The sequence below is a fragment of the Falco cherrug genome, chromosome 5, assembly GCF_023634085.1.
Source record: "Falco cherrug isolate bFalChe1 chromosome 5, bFalChe1.pri, whole genome shotgun sequence".
In the NCBI taxonomy this organism is placed as follows: domain Eukaryota; kingdom Metazoa; phylum Chordata; class Aves; order Falconiformes; family Falconidae; genus Falco; species Falco cherrug.
The window spans coordinates 86,865,312-86,887,825 of NC_073701.1; the positions used below are offsets into that span (position 1 = coordinate 86,865,312).

At 45.9% G+C, this 22,514-nt stretch overlaps 1 protein-coding gene across 1 annotated transcript; it reads left to right on the top strand.

Moving 5' to 3' along the window:
- The first annotated feature begins 5,408 nt into the window (after nucleotides 1–5,408).
- PIM3 (Pim-3 proto-oncogene, serine/threonine kinase) lies at nucleotides 5,409–10,682 on the top strand. Its single transcript, XM_055712458.1, has 6 exons — nucleotides 5,409–6,096; nucleotides 6,489–6,598; nucleotides 6,745–6,795; nucleotides 7,096–7,459; nucleotides 8,748–8,924; nucleotides 9,093–10,682. Exons 1-6 carry the CDS (start codon nucleotides 6,012–6,014, stop codon nucleotides 9,275–9,277), a joined length of 972 nt encoding a protein of 323 aa, XP_055568433.1. The 5' UTR covers nucleotides 5,409–6,011; the 3' UTR covers nucleotides 9,278–10,682.
- Nucleotides 10,683–22,514: the final 11,832 nt, after the last annotated feature.

Below are 22,514 nucleotides of genomic sequence, written 5' to 3' on the forward strand. Positions count from 1 at the left end.
GGGAAGAGACGGCTGAGGGGGGATCTTGTCAATGCCTACAAATATCTTAAGGGCAGGTGGCAAGAGGCCAGGCTCTTCTCAGTGGTGCCCAGCAACAGGACAAGGGGCAATGGGCACAAAGTGCAACACAGGAAGGTCCATCTGAATATAAGGAAGAACTTCAGTTTGAGAGTGACAGAGCACTGGGACAGGCTGCCCAGAGAGGCTGTGGAGTCTCCTTCTCTGGGGACATTCAAAACCCACCTGGACATGTCTCTGTGCATCCTGCTCTGGGTGAGCCTGCTTTAGCAGGTTGATTGGACTAGGTGATCTTTCAGAGGTCCCTTCCATCCCCAGCCATCCTGTGATGTTGCTGAAAAGTGCCCTAACAACCTGTCTGCAAGACTTGGCAGTCAGACATATCTGTTATCCATCCTAATTTGCAAGTAAACAGGCAGGTATAGCCGGGGCCTGCCTTAGCCACACAGTGAATTTATGACTGCTCTCAACAACAAAAAAAGGAGGGAGGTGGAAGTGGGGGCATGACCAGGAGAAATACAGGAGCTCTGCCCAGGCACACAGGATGCGATTAGAGGGCCAATGCTTGCATGCAGCTAAAATTGATGAAATATGTCAAAGTTATTGACACTTTTGCAGCAAAATGGGAGACTGAGTAAAATCTAGGCCTGATGCTGAATACAACAGGTGACCTTGTGATACAGCACACAGGTACTCAATGTCTTTCTCAGTTTCTACTGGCAAGGTCTGCTCTCAGGCCTCCCAGAGCTCCAAGTCAAGTAGCAAGGATCAAGCTAGGGTGTATTTAAACAAGCTGGAAACGTAACACAAGTCCATGGGGTTGTACAGGGTACATCTGAGATGTACATCTATGTATCTGTTGTACAGGATACATCTGAGAGTACCAAGATTGCCAACAAATGCCATTGGAAGGGCACACCCTCTCCCTTGTGAAAGGTCACCATGATCAGAGGAGGTTTCTGACAACTATAAAAATGTTATGTGTCTTGGAAAAAAAATGGCCAGGAGAAGGATCTGGGCAATGACAGGATGAACAACCTTCTCTCAGTCTCTGGGAAAATTACAGAGTAAGTACCATTGGAATGGAAACCATTTCCATTCACACAATGACAAGAATGTAATTAGGAATAGCCATCTTGAATTTCCAAAGGACAAACTGTGATTAGTCACTCTGATTGCTTTCTACAACTACATTACAGGCTCTCTGGGTGACGTTAGGGTAGTGGGTGGTATTGTCCTTGTCTTCAGCGAGGCCTTTGACACAGTTTCCTAGTTTCTTTGCAACCAAACTGGGGAGATATAGGTGGACTACATGGTGGCTTAAAAACTGACCAGATCATTGACTTCAAAGGGTAGCTAATAACTGAAGCCAAATCAGCAGGTGATTCCAAGTGAAATTCCCTGAGATCAGTGTCTTCATTCATGACTTGCATAATGAGACCCTCAGGAAGTGCACAGTGACAGCAAATCACTGGGGGCTCTTGGTATACTGGTGGGTATAGCTGCCATTCAGGGAGACCTCAACAAGCTGCATGAGTGTATAACAGATACATCTTTTTTGAAGTTCCAGAAAGATAAATACAGGGGCCTGCACCTGGGATATACTTACAGAGGAGTGCAGGCTGAGACTAATGGTTCTACAGTAGAGGGCCCAGTGGACCACAAACTGAACAAGGTCAGCAGTGTGTCCTTGCGGTAATGAAGACTAACCACATCTTGGACTGCATTAGCAAGACCATAGCCAGCAGGTCAAGGGACATGATTATTACTCTCTGTTCAGCACATATGAAGCCACATCTGGAGCACTGTGTTCAGTTTGTTCTCTTGCCAAATAAAAGAGAAACTGTAAAAAATCAAGTGAAGGGTCATTAAGATGCCTAGAAGCGTTGACATACAAGAAGGTTGAGCGACCCGAGAATACCAATATTCTTATGAACCTGAACGTATTTTTACTGCTAGAGTGTTCTTAACAGCATTCCTTATGGTCACATTATGCGAACAAGATTCATTTTGGTAGTCCCATCCAGGAGACCTACAATGACTAGAGGTATAAACTAGAGCACATTACTGCCACTAGTGTAGTACCCGATGATGTGCCACAGCAAACTGAACTGGGTTCCATACAGACATTAAAAGGTATCTTGAAGGTAGTACTGTCTCTCTGCTGGAAGCAGAAACTCCCATGGATGTTCCCTATTTCTGTGCCTGACAAACTCAATGCCTGCTCAGGGATAGTTGCACAGAAAAATGATTTGTACATCAAAGAACAAACTGGCATTGTACCCATGAATGATTCTCCATTTATAGTTGCAAAGCCACTGCTAAAGAGGCCAAAACGAGTTTATAAAATATTTCTGCAGCTATAATTGTTTAGGACCACTGAACTGCATGTTCCAAGCCAGATCAAAAGGAGCACCACAAACCCATGAAAGGCTTATGTGTAAAGACAGGGTAAATTCCATGTCTGGGATCCATCTGTAATTCTGTCAAACCAAGAGTCCTTGTAGCTGTATACAAATTAAATGTCTGTCTGCCAAAATTAAGTGAACGAAGAACAAACACCCCCTTATCACTTTTTTTACAGTAACTACCTTGTTTTCTTCAATGTTAAACATAAAATATCCTTTTACACTGGTGTGAAAATACAAATCAGATCAGTTGTTATACCAATACTAGACAGTGATCATGGTCTTTTTTTAGATTACCACTTTGCTTCAAATGTAGATGTGCAAAAGTATGCTATATCCTTTTGACTCAAAGTGTTACAGCTGACACAGCTGAAGATGATGTAGCTTAAACTCAACAGGATTTTGAGGAAACTGTATTATTTTCTTGAACAGGTTCAAGGCAAGTACATCACTGATTTGCCATAGATTGACAACATAAAGATGGATTTAACAAATTGCAAATGCAGTTGAAACGAAAAGGCCTGATGTTTTTATGTTTGCAGACTAGTGATACATGCATGATTTTTCATGCTTAGCCATGTAAAAAAGCAGGAATTAATAACTACTTGCAGTGTTAGTTCCCTAAAGAATTAGCACTTATGCATATTAATACTTAAGGCCAGTTTTCTCTCTTTAAAGATATTTGTTATTTCAATAACCAGAGATTTTATTTTGGAAGTAAGAAACACTTCCTCTCCATTCAAAACAATACTCGTAACAAGCCACTGACAAGGATTACGGCAAAAGGCAGATAGAGCTAAATTCTTTAAAGTAAATCTGGAACATATATTGTGAGATCATGAAATCTTCCTACTGTTTGTACTCATTTACATTTCGGCAGCAATAAATGCAAGTATAGCACGCATATGCCATTATGTGGAGAAACTTGCTAAAAACTTATTTAAATGTGACTTAGAGACAGCCAAAAGGTAGGAAGTCTAACACACGCACACACACACACAAAATAAAATAAAAAATTGCTTTCTTTATCTGAGAAATCTGCATCATTGGCTTTTGGAGCGGGGTGGGGGGGTGGGGGGGGTGGGGGGGGTGGGGGTGTGTGGAAATCTGTAAACACAAAACCGCCTGAATCCTTCAGCTGCTCAATAAACCGAATGCTTTAGTTTGGTTCCTCTGCAAATAACAGTGGTCTGCTGGAGAGGTAGTAACTTTTATAGCCCAACCGATCTAGCTTCAAAAAACACATTCTGGGATGTGAAGGGTTGAAACCGTGCCTGAAAACTTGACCTTTACATCATCTGGCCTGATCTAATAAAAGATATTACCTCCCCTTAGAAGCCCTTGCTTTGTTTATGGGCATGACTGCCCGCGATCACTGCACTGCTATTAGCAGACAATGCCAACTGCAAGGCTCTCCCGGTGCCCGGGGTGGGACAGACTGCCAGCTCGCCAGGCGACTGTCCCAGGGTACCCTCCCGCTAGGGATCCCCGTGCAGCACCGCCAGCTCCAGCCTCACCGCTTTCCCCGGGGGCCGTGAGGCGCTGCCACGCTGCGCCCAGGGCTGCGGGGGTGCGAAGGAGGTGGCGGTGCCGGGGAAACGGAGGTGCCGCCTGCCTCGGTGGCGGTGACCCCGGGCGGGCCGCAGCCTCGCACCTCCGCACGCCATTTCTCCGCTTCAGCGCCGCTGGGTAGCGGCTGCAGGAGCAGCGACTCATCAGGTATTGTTACCCACCCCGCACCGCACTCATTAATTCCTAAACCAGCGCAGACACTCGGCCAGATCCCCGGAAGGCCCCGGTCTGCCCTCGCCCCCCGGGCTCTCCCAGCTGCCTCGGTCTCCCCTCAGGCGAGGCCGGCGCCGGGGGCCTCACGGCGGCAGCGCCCCAACAAGCGTTAATCGCCCGGCCGGGCGCGGAGGCAGGAGCCTCACGGGAAGCTTCCTCGGAAAAGGACACTTAAAAGCTGCCCCGAAGGCGGCCGGGGCGGGGGAGGCCGCCCCCCGCCAGCCCGCGCCCCGATTCCTGTTGATGCAGCGCCCCCTGCGGGGCGGGGCGGGGCGGACGGCCGAGGCGCCGCGGGCCCGGACCGCGGCAGGACCGGGGCAGCCGGGCGGTTTCGAGTCCTTGGCCGGCGCGGCGCCCCAGCGGGAAGGGGGAGGGGAGGGGAGGGAAGCCCTCCGCTCCCCCGAGGCGCGCCGCCGGGGCACCGGCGCCCGCCGTCGCGCCGCATCGGCCCCGCGGGGCTTCCGCAACACAGGAGCTGACTGACAGAAGCAGGCGCGGAAGGCGGGCGCCCGGCGCCCCCCGCCCTGGCACGCCGCCGGGCCGCTGCGAGGCGAGGGGCGGGGGGCGGCGGCGGGGAGCAGCCGCAATCGCCGGGGAGGGCGGGGGGAGCGCGACTTCGGCGAGCACCGCGTCTTTCTGAATTAAGGGGGCTTCCACAGGCCGCGCCCGGGGCCGCAGGCGCCGCAGGCCGGGGCTGCCGGAGCCGCAGCGGCCCGACGTGCCCCAGCGATGGCGGCGCTGGCAGCGCCCCGCCCCCGCGCGGCCCCAGGCGCAGCGTCTCGGCCAGGGCGCGCGGCGCGGCGCGGAGCGGAGCGACCTTCCCGCAGCCGCGGGGCGGGGCCGGGCCGGGCCGCCGCGGCATTCCCGCCCTGCCACCTGGCCCCGCTCCGTCGCATGCAAATGAGGCCGCTCCTCATTGGCCGCGCCGGTAGCCCTTTGAAAAGGCGCCCCGCTATTGGCCGCACGGAAATGTTAACGCAAATAGGAGAATCTCCCCCCCCCCCCCCCGCCCTTTTTTTTTTATTTTTTTTGCCGCTAATGTGTGATGCGTTCCTCAGACAGTCTGTAACTCTGCGCGCCGGTTACTACAAATAAGTAGTTCCCAGCCCCCCGCCCTCCCCCCGCCCGCCCGCAAGATGGGGCGGGACAGGAGGCTGCAGTCCCGGCCGCCGCACCGCGGGCGCCCCGGCGCGGAGGGGAGGGGGCCGCTGGGGCGTGGGGGAGAGGTGTTTCCCCCTCCCCCGCGGAGGGATATCCTCGGCGCGCTCGCCGCGCTCTGCCCGCACCAAAATATTGGGAGTTAAGAGGCGGCTCAGCGGCTCCGCCGGCTCAGAAGCGCGCGGGCAGGCACGGCGGTGGCGCGGCTCCTGCGCCCGCCACGGCTCCACTGCGGCGCCCAGCCCGCTCCCCGCCGCGGCGGCCCCCGCAGGGGCGGGCTCCACGCGCGGCCCCGCAGCCCCCGCGCCCGCCTGCCTCCGCGGAGCACTCTGGTCCTGCCTGCGCGCGCCCTGCGCGGGTCTCGGCGGTTAGAAGAGGGAGAGGAGGAGCTGCGCCCTCGCCGGCTGCCTTTCGCCGGAGGACTCGGTGCGACCGCCGCGTGGATCCGCGCCGGGGGGGATCCCCCAGGACTCCGTCGGTGCCCGCTCCCGGCCGAGGAGGGAGCAGCGCGGCAGGTCTCGGCGGCCCGCCGTCCCCAGCCGGCTCCGGAGAGCGGAGAGCCGCACCGCGCCGCCGAGCGCGCAGCCGGGAGGCCGCCGGCGGTGCCACCGCGGGGGACTCGCCGTCCCCCCCCTTCGGAAGATGTTGCTCTCCAAGTTCGGCTCGCTGGCTCACATCTGCAGCCCCACCAGCATGGACCACTTGCCGGTGAAGATCCTGCAGCCAGGTACGGCGGGGCCGGCGCCGGGGCTGGGGTGTCCCCCTGCGAGCGCAGCGCGTCGGGCGGGGCGGACCGGCCCCCCGCTACCCGCGGGGCTCGGGACCGGCTCCCCGCAGTCCCCCGAAACTTCGGGGCTTCCTTGGGGTTTTTTAGTGTGTTCTTGTGGGTTTTTGGGGCTTTTTAAAAATTGAAGAAGACAATTTACTTAAAACCAGTAAAAGCCTGGGGCAGAATTGGGGCTGCGCATCATACGCGTCCCCCGGGCAGAGCACTTGGGGGCTTTTGTTATTAGCGGGGTTTTTTTGGTTTTTCTTGTTTTTGTTTTTTTTTTAAATTTTTGGCGAAGCGCAGCGCGGCTGCGGACACTGACGCGGTGCGTTTCCCTCTCGTTTCCCCAGTGAAAGTGGAGAGGGAGCCGTTCGATAAAGTCTACCAGGTGGGCTCTGTGCTGGGCAGCGGGGGCTTCGGCACAGTCTACGCGGGGAGCAGGATCGCCGACGGCTTACCGGTGAGGCGCGGGGCGGCGCGGGGGGGGCGGCGGGCGGGAGCGCGGCCCGGGCGGGGGACGGCGGGCGCGGCCCGGCCCTCCGCGGAGAGGCGCAGGCTGCGGCCGCCCCGCCGCTCACGGCGCCTTCTCTCCAACCCGCCCCGCAGGTCGCCGTGAAGCATGTGGTGAAGGAGAGGGTGACCGAGTGGGGCACGATTGTAAGTACCCGGGGGAGGTGGCGGGGGGGCTCCGAGGGCGCTGCGCGGCCGCGGGACTCCGCCGCGGCGGGGCTATTGTGTGGGCGGCGGGGCCCGCCCCGCTGGCGCGGCCTCTGCGTCGGGAGGGAATTTGGCGGGGGTTCGCCGCCGCAGCGCCGCGCCCGCCCCTCGGACTGCGGCAGCGGCGGAGGGGGCCCGCCGGCCGCGCCCTCCTCCCCGCCCTCCGCCCGCCCTCCCCTCGGCGCGGGGGCGCCCCGGGCCGCGCCGCCCCCCGCTGACCCGCGCCCCCTCTGTGCCCAGAGCGGCGTCATGGTGCCCCTGGAGATCGTCCTCCTGAAGAAGGTGGGCTCCGGCTTCAGAGGGGTCATCAAGCTGCTGGACTGGTACGAGCGGCCCGACGGCTACCTGATCATCATGGAGCGGCCCGAGCTGGTGAAGGACCTCTTCGACTTCATCACGGAGAAGGGCGCCCTGGACGAGGAGACGGCCCGCGGGTTCTTCCGGCAGGTGCTGGAGGCGGTGCGCCACTGCTACGGCTGCGGCGTGGTGCATCGGGACATCAAGGATGAGAACCTGCTGGTTGACCTCAGGACAGGCGAGCTGAAGCTCATCGACTTCGGCTCGGGGGCCCTCCTCAAGGACACGGTTTATACCGATTTCGACGGTACGTGCCCTCCCCGCAGCCGGGGCAGCCCCTGGGCACCGGCGCTGGCCGGAGCCCCGCACCCCTCCCCGGCGGTGCCCCCCCGGTAGCTGCCCCCCGTCCCGTCCCTGGCGCCTGGCAGGAGCGAGCCGTGCCTCTGACGCAGGGGTTCATATCAGGTCTATCGGTAATGGAAACCTTTGGACCCAAAGCGGCTTAGGGGTGTTCAGTTGCGTAGGAAAGAAGTGATTCCAGGCAGTGACGCAGCAGTTTATGTTTCCCTGTCTTGGAAAAAGCAGTTTTTTTCCTAGAGGGCGATCTGTTTACATGGAGGCTTCACCAGTGTCGGATGTTTCCATGTGTGGATGTGCAGTTTTTATATGCGGCGCTTTTTTTAATTTGGAGCGGTAGCCCCCCCCCCTCCCCCCCTTTCCACCAATGTCCTGGAAATCCCGCATTGCAGATTTCAAGGCAATGGGGATAAATACGCTCCCTCAAAATGACTTGATGCTAGCTCCGGGGCCGGGTGCCACCCTTTAGAGAGGGGAAAGGTGAAAATAAGCCTGTGTGTGACAGAAGGGAGTCTTTCCCCCAGTCCTTGGAGAGTAACTGATGTAACAGGGGACTCTTCCCCTGCTTCCCCCCCCCCCCCCCCCCCCCCAGCTGCCGCATTCGCATCTGTTTGTTGTGAAACCCGAAGCCCAGCCGCACGTGACCCTCAGCATCACGAATTCCCGGTTTTGTTTGGTATCCAAGGAGCCCGCAGGCACCCGGGGGGCGGGTTGGGAAAAGCTGCCGCATAGAAGCCCGGGGGGGGGTGGGGGTGGGTCGGGGCGGTAAAAACATAGAAATTTTAAGCGGCCCTTTTTTGTTTACTGCCTTGCAGGATTGGATAAAGCAGATTAGCCCCATGTAATACGGGTAGACCTGGGTTTCACCTTCTTGCCGCCCTCTCTTCTCCTCCCCGCCAGCCCCCTTTGTCCTTTTGTGTCTATTTTTGGTGTGATGCTGCAGACGCCACGTGGTCAGTGAAAGGGAGCTTGCCTCAGTAAACAGTCAGCTGACGGGGCTGTGTTATTCCTTGCAACAAAATAGCACAACCGGATGGGCCAAGTCTGTTGATGGTGTAACCCTGCAGATGACCTGAAATTACACCACTAATGGCGTTGGCCCATAAGAAATTTAAAGCCTTTTTTTTTTTTTTTGACTCAGAAGTGACAAATTATGAATTTCATTTAGCCCTACTAGAAGAAGCTGAACAATAGGGAAGTGCTCCAAACCTTTAATTTTTTTTTTTACTTGCTTTTAGGAACGAGAGTATACAGCCCTCCAGAGTGGATCAGATACCACAGATACCATGGAAGGTCAGCAACAGTATGGTCTCTGGGAGTTCTGCTGTATGATATGGTTTGCGGAGACATCCCTTTTGAGCAAGATGAAGAAATCTTGAGGGGGCGATTATACTTCAGGAGAAGAATTTCACCTGGTGAGTTCTATAGGGGTCAAGTGGGGGTTTGTTTTTTGTTGTTAGGGGTTTTTTTTGCAATAGTCCTGGACGTTTGAGCTTGTATGGGTGGATTTTTTTATTCAGGGTTGATTCTTTTTTTTTTACTTTTCTAGTCTAAAATTGCTTTTTTCTGTTTGTTTGTTGCAGAATGTCAACAGCTGATCAAATGGTGCCTTTCACTGAGGCCTTCAGACAGACCAACACTTGAGCAAATTTTTGACCATCAATGGATGCACAAATCTGAAGTAGTGAAGTCTGAGGACTGTGACATAAGGCTACGGACCCTTGATACTGATGTATCTAGCACAAGTTCAAGTAATGAGAGTCTGTGAATTACTAAGGACCTCGCACTGGGAGGGGAGCTACAAGCAGAAAGACCACAGTGCTGCTGCCAATACGTAGGAGGGGCTAGAAAAATACATTCATTATTCTGTAGTTGAATCTTTGTCTGAGGGACTTGATTTTATTTTCCCCCTTTGCTGGTTTCTGCTTTGGAATGAGAGATTTCCTTTGGAAACGCTAATGTTTGGGAGTTGCAGGCCAGTACTTAGTCAAAGACTGACCTTACTAAGAAAGCAGTGACCTCTTGAATACATGGTAAACTTTTTTGCTCTCATAGAGCCTGGACTAGATTTTATTTGCTTTTGAGTGCCTTTTTGAAAGCTGCTTCAGTGGGACTTTCTTTTTTGAGCTGTGTATGTCCAAAGAAGATCCAGTTCATTATAGGAATTTGCTTCCTTTAGACTCAGTGCTGGAGGAAGCAGCTCCTATGATGCATTGGAGAACATGTTCGGTGATTGAATGAAGTAGTCCCATCCGCTGGTGATGGAATACTTGAACACAGACATTTCACTCCTGCCCCCCAGCCCTTTCCAAATCCAACCCACCTCTGCTGCTCAAAATATTTCCTATAGCCTGCACAGAAATATGAACAGGTATATCAGCTTTTTATCAGAAACATTTATTCATGTTTCCTTTCATCATCTCTACCATTGGGCATGAGAAGCCCCTTTCTCAACTCCCCCTGGCCTTTTGTCACCCTGCGAGTCTTAAAGTGTGTATGGGCATGTTGAATGCACAATCAATGCAATATTCAAGGACTTTACTTTTTTTTCCATACCTGTATAATATGTTTCTGTAAACTTGTTTTTTCCCATGTACTATAGTTATTTATTGTTTGGAGTTTAGAAGACCTCCCACAGGTTTCAGCTGTGGCTATTTATTTGGTTAATTTATTTGGTTAGAGTTATTCAACACTGTGCTTTCCCCTCCTTCTCCCCATGGGAATTCTAGTGGTTTGCCCATGGTACTTTTTTTCTGCATTCCTGTCAACTTTTGTTTAAAAAAAAAAAAAAGACAAAAAAATTTTCTGACCTTATCAGTTTTTGTTGAAAGATGGAAAATTGTTGTACAAAGTCTAATTTAAGGGAAATAGAATGACTTTTTAAAGTTTTAGTCAGTATGCCTTTTGTCTGGTATTACTGTACCAGAAATGTAAAGTAATGCTGTTTGGAAGGGTTTTAAATTATTGACATTGTACAGTCTCCGTGCATTGGCTCTGGAAGGTAGAGTGGCAGAGTCATAAACCTTAATTTATTTTAATAGCTGTGTTTCTGTGATCTGGTTGCATTTATGCAGCTTGGATTTGGATTTTTTTCTTCAGTTTAACAGTGTGAAATGTATGGAGATCATATTTTTTATACAGGTATTTCAATTAAACTTTTTTTGTATATAACAGTTCTGTGTTTGTGTGCTCACTTCTGTTTTCACCGTTACTTTTGGTGCCAGCTGGGGAACACTTCCTCCGTTACCTTCTCTAGCTTGTAAAGGTCTACAGCAGCTGTCCGTGCCATTAAGCAGTGACCGTTTTGGAAGAATTAATCCCTCCTCTTGACTGTGTCTGCTTGATGGCTGTATTTGATGTCGAACTGGAGAAAGTGTATGATATAACACTGCACTAATGGCCTGCATAGAAGGGAACTGCCCAGTAGTTGTGGGATTTTTAACTCTAAACACTGAATAACTGAAATGCCACTGTGCTCATTGTCCTTAAGTACAAGAAGGAAGGATTTTTGTAGTCACTGGTGGTTACTGTGTTCACAGTTGACATGTTTACTTTCCATTACATTCAGTTTCCTTCCACCTGCTTACCCCTTCCTCCCAGGGGGTGGATGGGAATTTCCTGTGACCTTACAGGAAGGGGACAGCATTCTTGGAGAGCAGGATGACTTTTCCTCCAGCTCCCTTAGATTATAAAAAAAAAAAAGACTGGTGTGTCACTTTAAAAAGCACTGGGGAATGGTGTGCCGTTCTCGTCCATAGCAGCTCACTCAGCATGTTGGGAGTAAAATCCTGCAGATTACCAAGTTCATCCTAGTCTCTGCAGCTAGAGACTGACCTGACTTAGTCTTTTTGCAGGGGTGGTAGCAATTGCGAGGTTTAACTACCACAGAGGGATCTACAAGGTATATTCAAGGTTGCGTTCAGTCATTAAATATGCTTTGTAGTAGTCACAGTGCAGGGCTAGGCTTGGAATCTGTTGGGTTTATGTTATTTTCCTTTCTGGGGATTTTTCTGCCAGCACATCTACTATTATTTTGGTTCCCTGTGGGGAATATCTCACTTGCTGACATCACATCAAGCTCCTGATGCTGACTAGTTTAGACTTAAAATGCCACTGAATAGCGGGAGGTAAAGCAGAAGGAAAAAGACCATTTTTTGTGTGCGCAGTTTTCCGATGACACGGGGAGGGGGGAAGGTGCGTACCTTTTCCTTGGCCATAAAAAGGAAGTTCAAATGACTTGTCAGGGGGGGAAAAACATAACACACGGTTGTGTCCATCAATTTGTCTGTTTTCTGGGTTTGTTCCTTTTTCAATTTAGACTTGTTTCTCCAGTTTTTAATCAAAATCTGTGTGCACTAAACCTAGTCCGTGGGAAATTCACAAACACATGAAAATGCCTATTGTTAGAACTCTGTTCACAGAAATAGAAGATTTTATAGCTAAGATTGCTTAGGGAAATCAACACAATCGTGTCCTAAGAGAAGAACCCTTAAATGTGAAGATTGGGAGTTTTAATTGATTATATATTTTTGCTTAAGGGAAGGGACTCAGATAAACTACAGGAGAGATTATCCCAGCTCCTAGCTCAGTTCTTCAGGGAAGCACGTTTCTAACCACAAGTGGTCCCTGGAGAAATTCCAGTAGCTGATGATAATTAACATCTTCCACTCCAGTGGCTTCGCATGCTCGCAGCTGTTGAGAGGGGTGGTAGCGAGGCCGTATGGGTGAGCTTCAAAGGGCTACCAGAAAAGCGATTCTAAAAATACTTTTGTAAAGCTATTGTTGATTGCTGAACTAGGGACTTTCAACGTTTCCACAGGAGCCTATGTTTCTTTCCTTAGCTTCACAGAGAATTTCTGTTGAAGCAGTCTGTTTTGAAACATAAAAACTAGGTTTTCACCTTTTGCTACTGAGGCAAAATGCATTAAAAGGATAAAGGTCAAAAGGACACGGGCGCGAGTGCTGACTCCCCTCTGGGATTAGCTCAACATAAAAGGTGCACTTTCAGTACTGCACAGGCAGCTTTAGTTGTGAAACTCCCCTGTACACTAATAGAAGCCACGTGGCTGAAACACCATATACTGAAAGTAATGATTTGTAAAAATAGCTTTTCATTACAGTTGAAAGTTGGAAAATGATGTGTTAATATAGTTCCATTAGCTGAGTGTTACTGCCAAAATGAACAAGTCGGTGACAGCTCCTGGTTTCTCCTGTGCTTCTGTCTGGTATTTTAGTATCATTAAATGTTACTTCTCTGGGATCCTCCTCTTTATACTCTGCACCAGGCTGGTTTTCAACAGCACGAAGCTTGAAAAGTAGAATTCAGCAGACCATTCAAAATACTACTGTTTAAATCACAGCCTGTTTTAACCTTGACAAATTGATTTAGCAATGATCATACCTCGGCATGTATGTATGCTACTGGCTTCATAACAGGTATTTTAAACATATTCCCATGCTGAATGATCTTTGACAATGTAGTATTTTGTGTAATTCATATCCCTAATAAAACTCATTCTTCAGTTTGCGCAAGCACTTCTTCTCTCTGTTTTTTTTTTTTTTTCCCCTTCTTCTAGTTAACTAAGCTCATATTTACTGAAGCAGATGAACAAGAGCCCTTTGAACAAAACTATCAGAAGGATGTTAGGAAGATTGACGAGGGTGTGTTCTTGCCAAACACTTATGCTTCTCTTTCAGTGGTTTACTGACCTCTGTTGGTGAAATTAAAGTATATGTTCCAAAAATAATGATGCATAAATTGGGAAGAGAGATTTTAAAATGCTGCTGACTGACATTTTTAGATGTGGAAGAGTATGACTAATACTTAAATATCCCACAACGTTTGAAAAGCTACCATCACAAAAAGAAGAAGAAAAAAAAAAAAAAAGGAAAAAATTAAGATACTACAAATATGAAAATAGCTTTTCAATTTAAGGGGGAAGAGGGGTGTATGAGTTCAAAAGGTTGTCAGCTCTGCACCTGAAATTACAGAGGTAACCTGCCTAGTGAGCCCCCCCATCACTTACATGACTCTTGGCATGAGCATTTATGAGCATATTAGCCCTCATTCTTCCACTCCATTTCAGTCACAAGGAGAAGCACTTGTCTTCTGCCATACAGATGGGCAATAATTCTCAGCACTGTAACTAGATAACAGAACAGAACACTGTGGCCCTATCAGCTTATTATTAGTGGATTTTTTCGACTAACAGCAGTGATGCTACTGTTGGTAGCAGAAGTCAAGACAGTGGCATTTTAATTTCATTGCAGTACGCAGTTTTTTCTGATATTGTACTGAAGTTTGCTATGCTTGTAAATTCGCAATTGCTTAGTTTCACGGTTACCTGTGATTTAAAAATGTAATATGTTTTTGCCTAAGGGGTTCCTTCAGGTAGCTGATATACCAGAGACATATTAAGCTTTGGTTATATTGCGGAACTGCTGAAGAAAGTGATAAGGAGGCCAGAAACCCATGCAGCTAAAAATAAATGTAAATCTGTATTTAGACAGAATTCCTAATTAATTTCAGAGCATGTTTATCTCAAAATTGGTGGATTCATGTGGATCAATAAGAGATGTGGTCACAGAGACAACCCAGTCTTTACTTTTGCTGAAGTTACCAGAGAACCCCAGAACTGGGGTCTAACTCAAAGCAGAATGAGGAGCAGTAACATAAATCCATTAAACTCTTGCAGAGATTTTCCTAGGTCACAATTCCCCTCCTGTTCCAATAAATTTTAAAAGAATTCAATCTTTTATGTCCTTGGCTGCTCATAATATTACTATGATTTGTAGTATGACCAGGCCCACTCAAGTTTTAAGAAACATTACATGGTTTCCAAGTATCTGTTAAAATTTGCATATTTATATCTCGGATGCTAGGATTTCCTTTTCCTTAAGAACAACATGAAGGAAATTACTTGCCTACAGAAGCATTATGCCTACATAATGATATAAATTCAATATAGGTCTCAGATTAGCTGTGTTTAAGCTCTAATTAATATGGTCTTAGTAAGAATGTTATCTATTATAGCTAATACTCTGCTAATTGACTACACAAACCATTATGTAAAAAGCTTTTTATATTAGTTCAGTAAGAGAATTAGTGAGACCCATACTTTACCTTGCACTTTTTCTCAGGTAAATCTCTGTTAAATGTGGAAATTAGACCCAAGTCATAGGCAACAGAGCATCTTGTGGATCAGTATGCTTCTTTGTTTACTATTAATGACTCAGCAGTCACTTTAACTCTCCAATCAGGAGTAAGAATGATTACAGAAAATTATACTGAAAACTGAAGGGTATTTTGCTCAGTTCTGTAGAGAAGTCAGAAAAAATGTTTTACCATTTTGTGAAACATTGTCTGTGTAACAGTTAGTTGGATTTTTTTTGTTGTTGTTATATATGTTCTACGGGGGAAAAAAGATGCTGTTTTGTTGAAACAAAAAAAGTTTTGCTTGCAACACCTATTTTGGTAATTATGAATGGTCTGGTTTCAGGGTCGAAGTTTGTCTCTCCACTTTTCCGCCTCCCTTCTTTTAGGACAGGAAAACATAAGCATCAAATATCAGTCTCAGTCTATTCCAGTTAAAATATATAATTTTATTAACAAGCTTACACTATAAAAGGTTGGAGTGGGGATCTCACAAATGGTTTTATTTTTGCTAAAAGTTACTATACCTAATAGTGCCATGAAAGGGAGCAGCCTCTTTCAGGGTCATCCCATAGAAAGATGTCCATTAATCTGAAGTAAATGCTCCCATGTTCAGACTCATGCAAGGTTTTTTTCTTGTTTTTTAATGCCTATGTAATAGTAAAAGTCTCACAATATACAGATCTACATCACCACAGAAAAGCACAACAAATCTCAGCTTTCCAGAGGTAACATATATTGTCCAAGCAGACGTAAATAGATAAAGTTAATCCACAGGAATGCAGATTAAGTTGTGGTAAGGAAGAGCTTTATATCTGTAAGGATAGCAGAACACCAGAGTAAACTGACTGTGGAATATATCAAATCATCATTTTCAGAAACAAGCATTTTTCATAAATCATCTAGAAATTACAGCCAAATAAAAAATACTTTGGATTTCATCAGCCTAATGCTCATGAATTAACAAAAAGAGATTTTGGCCCACAACATTCATTCTGCTGCTTGAACCAATATAAAATTTATTGACAGTGGCCCTTTTGCTACTGGCAAAACACTTTTTAATGCAGATTTGACCTAATCAATATAAGTACTGACAGACTTTCTCATGATGGTGAGGCTATGGCGTTACTGACCTTTCCTCAAAGCCAGCATCAGCTAAACTGGTCCTCCCTCACACCATCCCTTCCTTTTGCTGGTGCACTGATACTCAAATCAATAAACTGATCTCTCTGAGAACAACTCAGCATAAGTGAGGGAATATGCACAACCACTTGGGACTGGGCTGGGGGGGGGGGGGAAAGATGCTACTGCTGAAGAAAGGATACATGTAGCAACAAACTTCATTTTCTGTAGTCTGTACCATCCAGCAGACCCCCCAGACTCTATTTTATTAAAGTATTGCATCAAAGAATTTCAAAGGATTGTTGGCAAATCCTGCTGTTTTTAACCTTGCATGCAAATTATTTTGGATGGTTTTTTTCTCAGATTGTGTGCTGAGCATTCGCTTGAAAGGTACGCAGTACCTCACCTCCTGATGAAGTCGAAGAACTCGGATCACTCGGAATCTCACAAAACTTAATTCATGAATATTTTTACACATCTCAACAGTATGCCCTACTTTTTAACCAGCTTCACAGGTACATTTGCAAATGAGAAAATACATGAAACATTTCAGAATAGCTACAAAATAATGACACTTTACAGTTATGCATGAAGAAAAAAATGTTGCGGTGAGAAGTAGTAACACAAACTAGTTGAGACATCATAATTGCATTTATTGTTTCACCTCAAGATCTATGGTTTCCCTTTTTCTCTGTCATTTTGCGTCTCTTCAGCAGTCACGAGCTCCATTGTCATCTCTAGGATATTTCGACCGATACTTATAACATAATATATAATATTCCAATATACTTAAAGGAAAACTTCAGCAATCAACCTTGGAAATCTTGGTCGCTCCCTATATAAACCATGGATTTTGAGTCCATTTTGAAGGTACACTTATCTCCAGTCTAGCACTTGTGGTGATCCACTGGAGCAGCACTAATAGCTGAGCATCATCATTTCCCTGACCGCTCTTAGCCAAAGTGTTCTATGCAGCATAGGACCCAGTTCTGCAGTTCTTGTCCAAAAATTCTGATCATGTCAAGTGGAATGTTGCCTGTGTAATGACTACTGGATTATCTCTTAGCTTGTGACAAAAGAAGGGATGCCCTAGAGAGAAAATGAATAAGAAAGCCTGAAGTTGTAAAGAAAACCCTCTGCTGAAATACTGAAAATATGTCCAGAGAGGAAGAAACAAGCCCTTCTGTCTTTCAGAAGCCAGAGCTGCATCTTCTCTGGAAGATAACTAACAAGTTGATTGAAAAACAAGGGCAAGGTAACTTGAAAGAAAAGTAAAACATAAAAATTATCTCAAAACTTGAGGCCTGGGTGATATTTTTGTTAATACTACAAAAAGCGGTTACTCACTGGAAGCCTTTTTTTCCATGCAACTGCCCGTTGAGGTGAGGAAGCATCAGTAACAATGTTGGTAACAACTGATACGGGTCTTTTCTTCTTCCTCTGCTGTACAGACTGGCCACGACACAAACCGAGGGCCCCATCTGACTCCTTTTCTGGTTTGTGACAAACTCCTGCTGATATAAGTGATGAGGCGAACATGTGAGTCACACTTGCAGAACTGATAATACGTGCTTTCATAGTCTTCACTAGGCCACGTTCTTATTAATATTAAGAAATTAACGTCCACAATGACAACTGCACTGGTGCCAATGGTCTTTTTCACCCACGTAGCTTTCACAATACTTTAGAAGCTTCACTGGCTGATTGTGAATATAGATGACAGCAAACCTTTGCCTACATCTTACTGCCACCTTATAGAAAAGCTTTCTGAATTCCAGAGCAAAGGGATATAGTTGAACAACACTGAACATTTGGCCAAGTTATTAAGAAACTCCCTTTTGTTTTCTAGAACTTTTAAAAATAATACGTTTATTATAGTTCTATTAATTATATTTATTTTTATTTTATTATAATTCATTATAATTGCTAATTATTATCTGTTGTATAACGTAAAATACAAAATAAAACCAGAACTCCAGGATGTAAGTCTCTGCACTTTATTCTAATCCATATTTCTTAGCCTCTGCTGTTCCAGCTCCCAGTGCAATATACTGGAGAAGAGTTTAAAAAGTGAACAGAAATCTAGATCCAAAGAAATCTCAATCATGAATTAATTTGTTATTTAATTACATTTTCTTATCTTTGGCCGTAGTCAGTGACCCAAAAATACCTGAAATTATTTGCTCTTTCTGACTGATTTTTCAGTTCTGCTGGAAAACTTTGAATTTTTTTAATGAATGTTTTGAATGACACAAGTTCATATGTATGACTATATAACTTCCTAATATTTCAGACTGCTATAGTAAGTCTTCTGCAATAAACAGGTTGGTTCAGCTGAAACTCACTGTCAACCAAACACCACAAATGGTGATTATCAAGGCAATATTATAAAGTTTTAAAGAATCCTTGGACAAACACCAGATTGTCAGAAGTACATTTGAAGATGTCTCTTAGTTCTTGCGCATGGCCAGTACAAAGCTTACCTGATACTGGTTTCCAGAACTGTTTTCCTGCAGGGAAAGCTTAGCCTTTGCATTGCAGAGGGCATGTGTTTGTTCTAGAGTACTGCACTTGGGGCTACTAAAATTCAGGTTAATTGATTGCCATTGGTTTAAACCTGGAGAAAAACACAAACATTTGTGTTCAATTGGTCGTGAAATATCTAGATTAACATCTACAAAGCTGTTAACTAAGTCAATTGGCAATCAGCTCAGAGGAGCAAAAAGTCCACATGCACAGACCAGCTCAGGATTGCCTGCTCGAGTTCATTGCCAACTAACCTTTCCCAACTCAATTTTCAAACTAGCACCTCTTTGAGGAAAATGCGTAAGAAACAGTGGTCCTTTTCCTCCTTTTTTTTAAAATTAGTTTTATGCAAAACCTGTTTGGGGATATTTATGGGAGTGTGCTATGCCAATGTAGCTGGAATGGCCTCATCAAGGTGAGGTGAAACCTCAGTCCGGGTGGGTGGGTAGGTGCCTACTGTAGCAAGCAGCTCTTCGGAGCAGGGTGACAGCGCTGCCTGCCCGTCTGCTCACATCCCTCGTGTTGCATCCCTGGTGGGTAGTTCTCCTCTATATTTCCATGTAGGTAGGTTGCCCTCAGAGCCTTATTTAAAAAGCAATTTGAAGCATGAAAGAATCATGTAGATGTATGCTTTCAACCTATAATAGTGACCACCATAAATAAGTAAATGTCATTACAAAAAAATCTGAAACTGAAGAAAAATCACAGTGGCATCTTGTTCTGAATACAGCTGCTCACTCCTTGCTTAAAAGTATGGAGTAGCTACTTCAGACAGATTTTCCCCACACACTTTTCAATCCAACCAACTTAAAAACTGGCTGGGGTATGTTGTACAAATTTTGACCACAAGCTGGCCTGCATATGCCACTGTAATTTATACAGTTGATTACCTTCCACTTTCTCAAGGATATTAGCTGGCATGAACATTCATTTTTTTCATTTCCAGTAATTAATTCCCTGTAGAGAGTGACTGAAAACACTAAACAAAAGCATTTAATCAGAAATTATTAGAGTTGGCTTGTCAGCTGTCTGTTAATCACCATTCATTTTTGTACAAGGAGTGAAAATTTTATTAAACCTTATACTTAATTAAAACATATTGTTTCCGTAGCAGATTGGAAAGTACTGTCGTCTGTTTAGGCTTGTATCCTAAGATTCATTAAGAATTCATGTTTTCTGCAACATGTAGGCATTTAGAGATTCATTCTGTTAGGATCTGAAGAGGTACAAAGGGTGAGGGTTGTAGCACAGTCAAGTATTCTTTTATTGAAGGCCTTCCAAAACCCCACCATCATGCAGACTGACAACACAGTGAAGGAATACTAATGAAATTGAATGGGCTTAAAACGAGAAAGTGAAGAACAGTGAGCGGGAAAAAATTGCTTCACAGATATTGGGATTCATTGTGGTAGGCTGGTCTTGTGAATTATATGGGCACTAGAATTCTGTACAGCCGTTCCTGCTTCAATCTTTATTACAATATTAATTAAAAAAATGTGATTTTGTATATATTTGTCATTTCTAGAAAAGTGACTACAGCAGCTTGTTTAAAACTAATGAAACCAGATTGCTCTGGTGTAACATTCCTCTAAAGAGTCAGAGGGAAAAATGTGGGAAAATGAAAATGGCAGATTACTCTTTATTATTACAGTGAGGTGCAAGGACTTGCAAAACACCGCCTGTTTTCAATGGCTCCTTACATATATCAGCATCCTCCTGCACCATCATTATGTAGGAACATGTAAGAGGTGTGTATCTCATCATTTTTTTCTGGGCAGAATGTTGTATCAGCCCAGGGTGATAACAACCTTGCCAGGGTGTTAAGGATCCTGCTGTACCCATCAAGACGACTGAGCTGCAGTCAGCCATTTGGCCAAAGCCAAGACTAAGAGTCGGCTTCTTTGACCAGCCAGTGATAAGGAATCTCATCACTATGCCTGTTGCTTGTTGTGTGTTGTATTATCTCGCTATTATCTAGCTTGCCAGGTTTTGCTCGGTCCCTGCCCGTTCCTTGGCCCAGGGTTCACCTTTGGCTGTGTGGGTTTCTTGACTCCACCACTCTGCCATTTTTACACCATACCTTTTAGTTTGGTGTGTCCCTTGGCTTTCTTGGTTTCTGTCTTTTGGCTCCAGCCCTGACACCAGGGATTTGCTATACAGCTTTCATGCCCCAGGTGTATTGCTGCTCTGATGACATTAAAGGGATTTCACCATGAACCTGTGGTTGGATGCAGCAGTAACAAGTGCAGTACTGCACCGAGTGACAGACACAGATGTGGGTAAAAATGTGTTAATGGTTTATATTATTGCCATTTATCATTAGCAACCATTGATTAGGTAAGTAATTATGATTGATCCCAAGAAATAAGCACAGCTTTGCTCTTAAGCACTTGCAGTCTACGAAGACAAACAGCAAGCAAAGTCTAAGGGGAAAGGGACAAATTCATTTTTCAAAACAAATACCATCAATTTCCGCTGGCCCCCTGCTTAGCCATTATTAATTCACAATAGTTTGTAGGCATCCAAGTTGGATCTTCCTGCTGTTACTGGAAAACTTTTCTTGTCTCAGGTATGAAAATATTTTCTTTTCCAACTCAACACTACGTTGTTACAACATCCATTCCGATAATCTAATGGTCAAATGTCTGTTGGATCACCTCACAGGGACATCATTGCTGTGTGACATTGACCTTACATCTGGGAGCGGCCTTGCCTAGGGCTTCCCAAATCTGTCTTTAACAAGGTTGTATGACAGACATGTGTAAGGCTCCATGACAGTCACACTTGTTTAAAAACTCCTTGCCACAGTCATGGCACTTGTGACTCCCTGTGCTGCGGTGACATATGACCCTTACACCAGGAATAATCTTCTGTATTATGCAAGGGTGTCACTACAGAAGGGGGATTATGCAGGTCATGGCTAGAGTCTGATCCTGCCTCATCCCCAGATGTACAAGCAGAAAACAGTTGAGTGGATTAATATGTAAGTGGCTTTTAGAGGTAACTGCCCCCTTGTTCTGACATTGTTAGGTGAACAGATGCTAGATGTTGCTAGATGGCCCCAATTTGTTCACCAACCATCTACAACAGCTTATAACATAGTATAACTTTGGACAAGAGCAACCAATGGAACCAGCCCACCTTTGCCACATACACAAACACTTTATTTTTATGTATTAGGCATGTACGCATTACTCTATTTTTATCCCTTGTCAGCTATGAGACTTAGTCATAGTTGGTAGCTGATCTCGTCTCCCCTTCATCAACCAAAAATATTCCAGTCAGAGCAACCTTATCATTTCTAAGAGGAAACAGTACAAGTTACAGTAGGTCTGCTAAAACAGAAGACACACAGAAACAGAAAACAGTGATAAAAGTAGATATCTAAGGTGGGGCTTTGTTTTGAGCTACATAATGGACTGCCCTGGCAGTATGGAGCTGCTGGAGGAGATCTTTCACTGCCTAACTTAATGTTCATAGCTTCATTACATTAGCATCGTATGCAGCAAAATCTCTAATCTACCACACATATAGGTGCCTGCAAAGCCTACATGTTCCTGTTGTTACTAAGAGTTGATTATTCATGCAAATGTCTTCTAAAACCTACTACTTTTCAGGCATATGAATTCTATGTCCTTTTCCCCTATATCTGCATTACTGAAAAAGAAAATCAAGCCATACCACACTGTCAGGTTCCCCCTCCAACTCCTTACCCATTACTGTTGTGCCTATTACCAATGTGTCTTCACTCTGCCAGCAGTTGGGTTGTCAAGCCAGAGAGAAAGAAGAGGATCTCATCTTGGGTCTTATTTATCTTCACTTTGGAAATTAATGCTGTCATGAAGTGTTAACATATTGAAAGCAAACTTGGCTTTCAGAAAAATCCTGGAGCTGGAGGCAAGTAGTTACATCCCTTTAGCTTGGAGTCAGTTAAGTCAGGGGAATTTGGGAATGACTATTTGTTGTATGCAGCATAAGCACATCAAAGCAAGAGTCTTCTCAGACCTGCCTCGGACTATTTCCAGAGGACTTGGGAAGGCCTATGAAATTAACTGTTAGGAAAGTATCAAGTGGGTAGATGCAGAAGCAAAGGCAAAGGTATAGATCTGCCTTAACTGTGTTAGATTCATGAGGTTTTGGGGCTGAGGGGAAACCTGAGATTTGACTGGAACCTTTCTGCCCTGTGACATTTAGAAAGAAATAT

What these genes read in the sequence shown, in the direction of transcription:
- PIM3 (XM_055712458.1), top strand. Translation starts at nt 6,012, where the DNA reads ATGTTGCTCTCCAAGTTCGGCTCGCTGGCTCACATCTGCAGCCCCACC. An exon ending in GGATCGCCGACGGCTTACCG is followed by an intron (nt 6,599 to 6,744) that starts GTGAGGCGCGGG and finishes CCCGCCCCGCAG; the next exon opens with GTCGCCGTGAAGCATGTGGT. An exon ending in GGTTTATACCGATTTCGACG is followed by an intron (nt 7,460 to 8,747) that starts GTACGTGCCCTC and finishes ACTTGCTTTTAG; the next exon opens with GAACGAGAGTATACAGCCCT.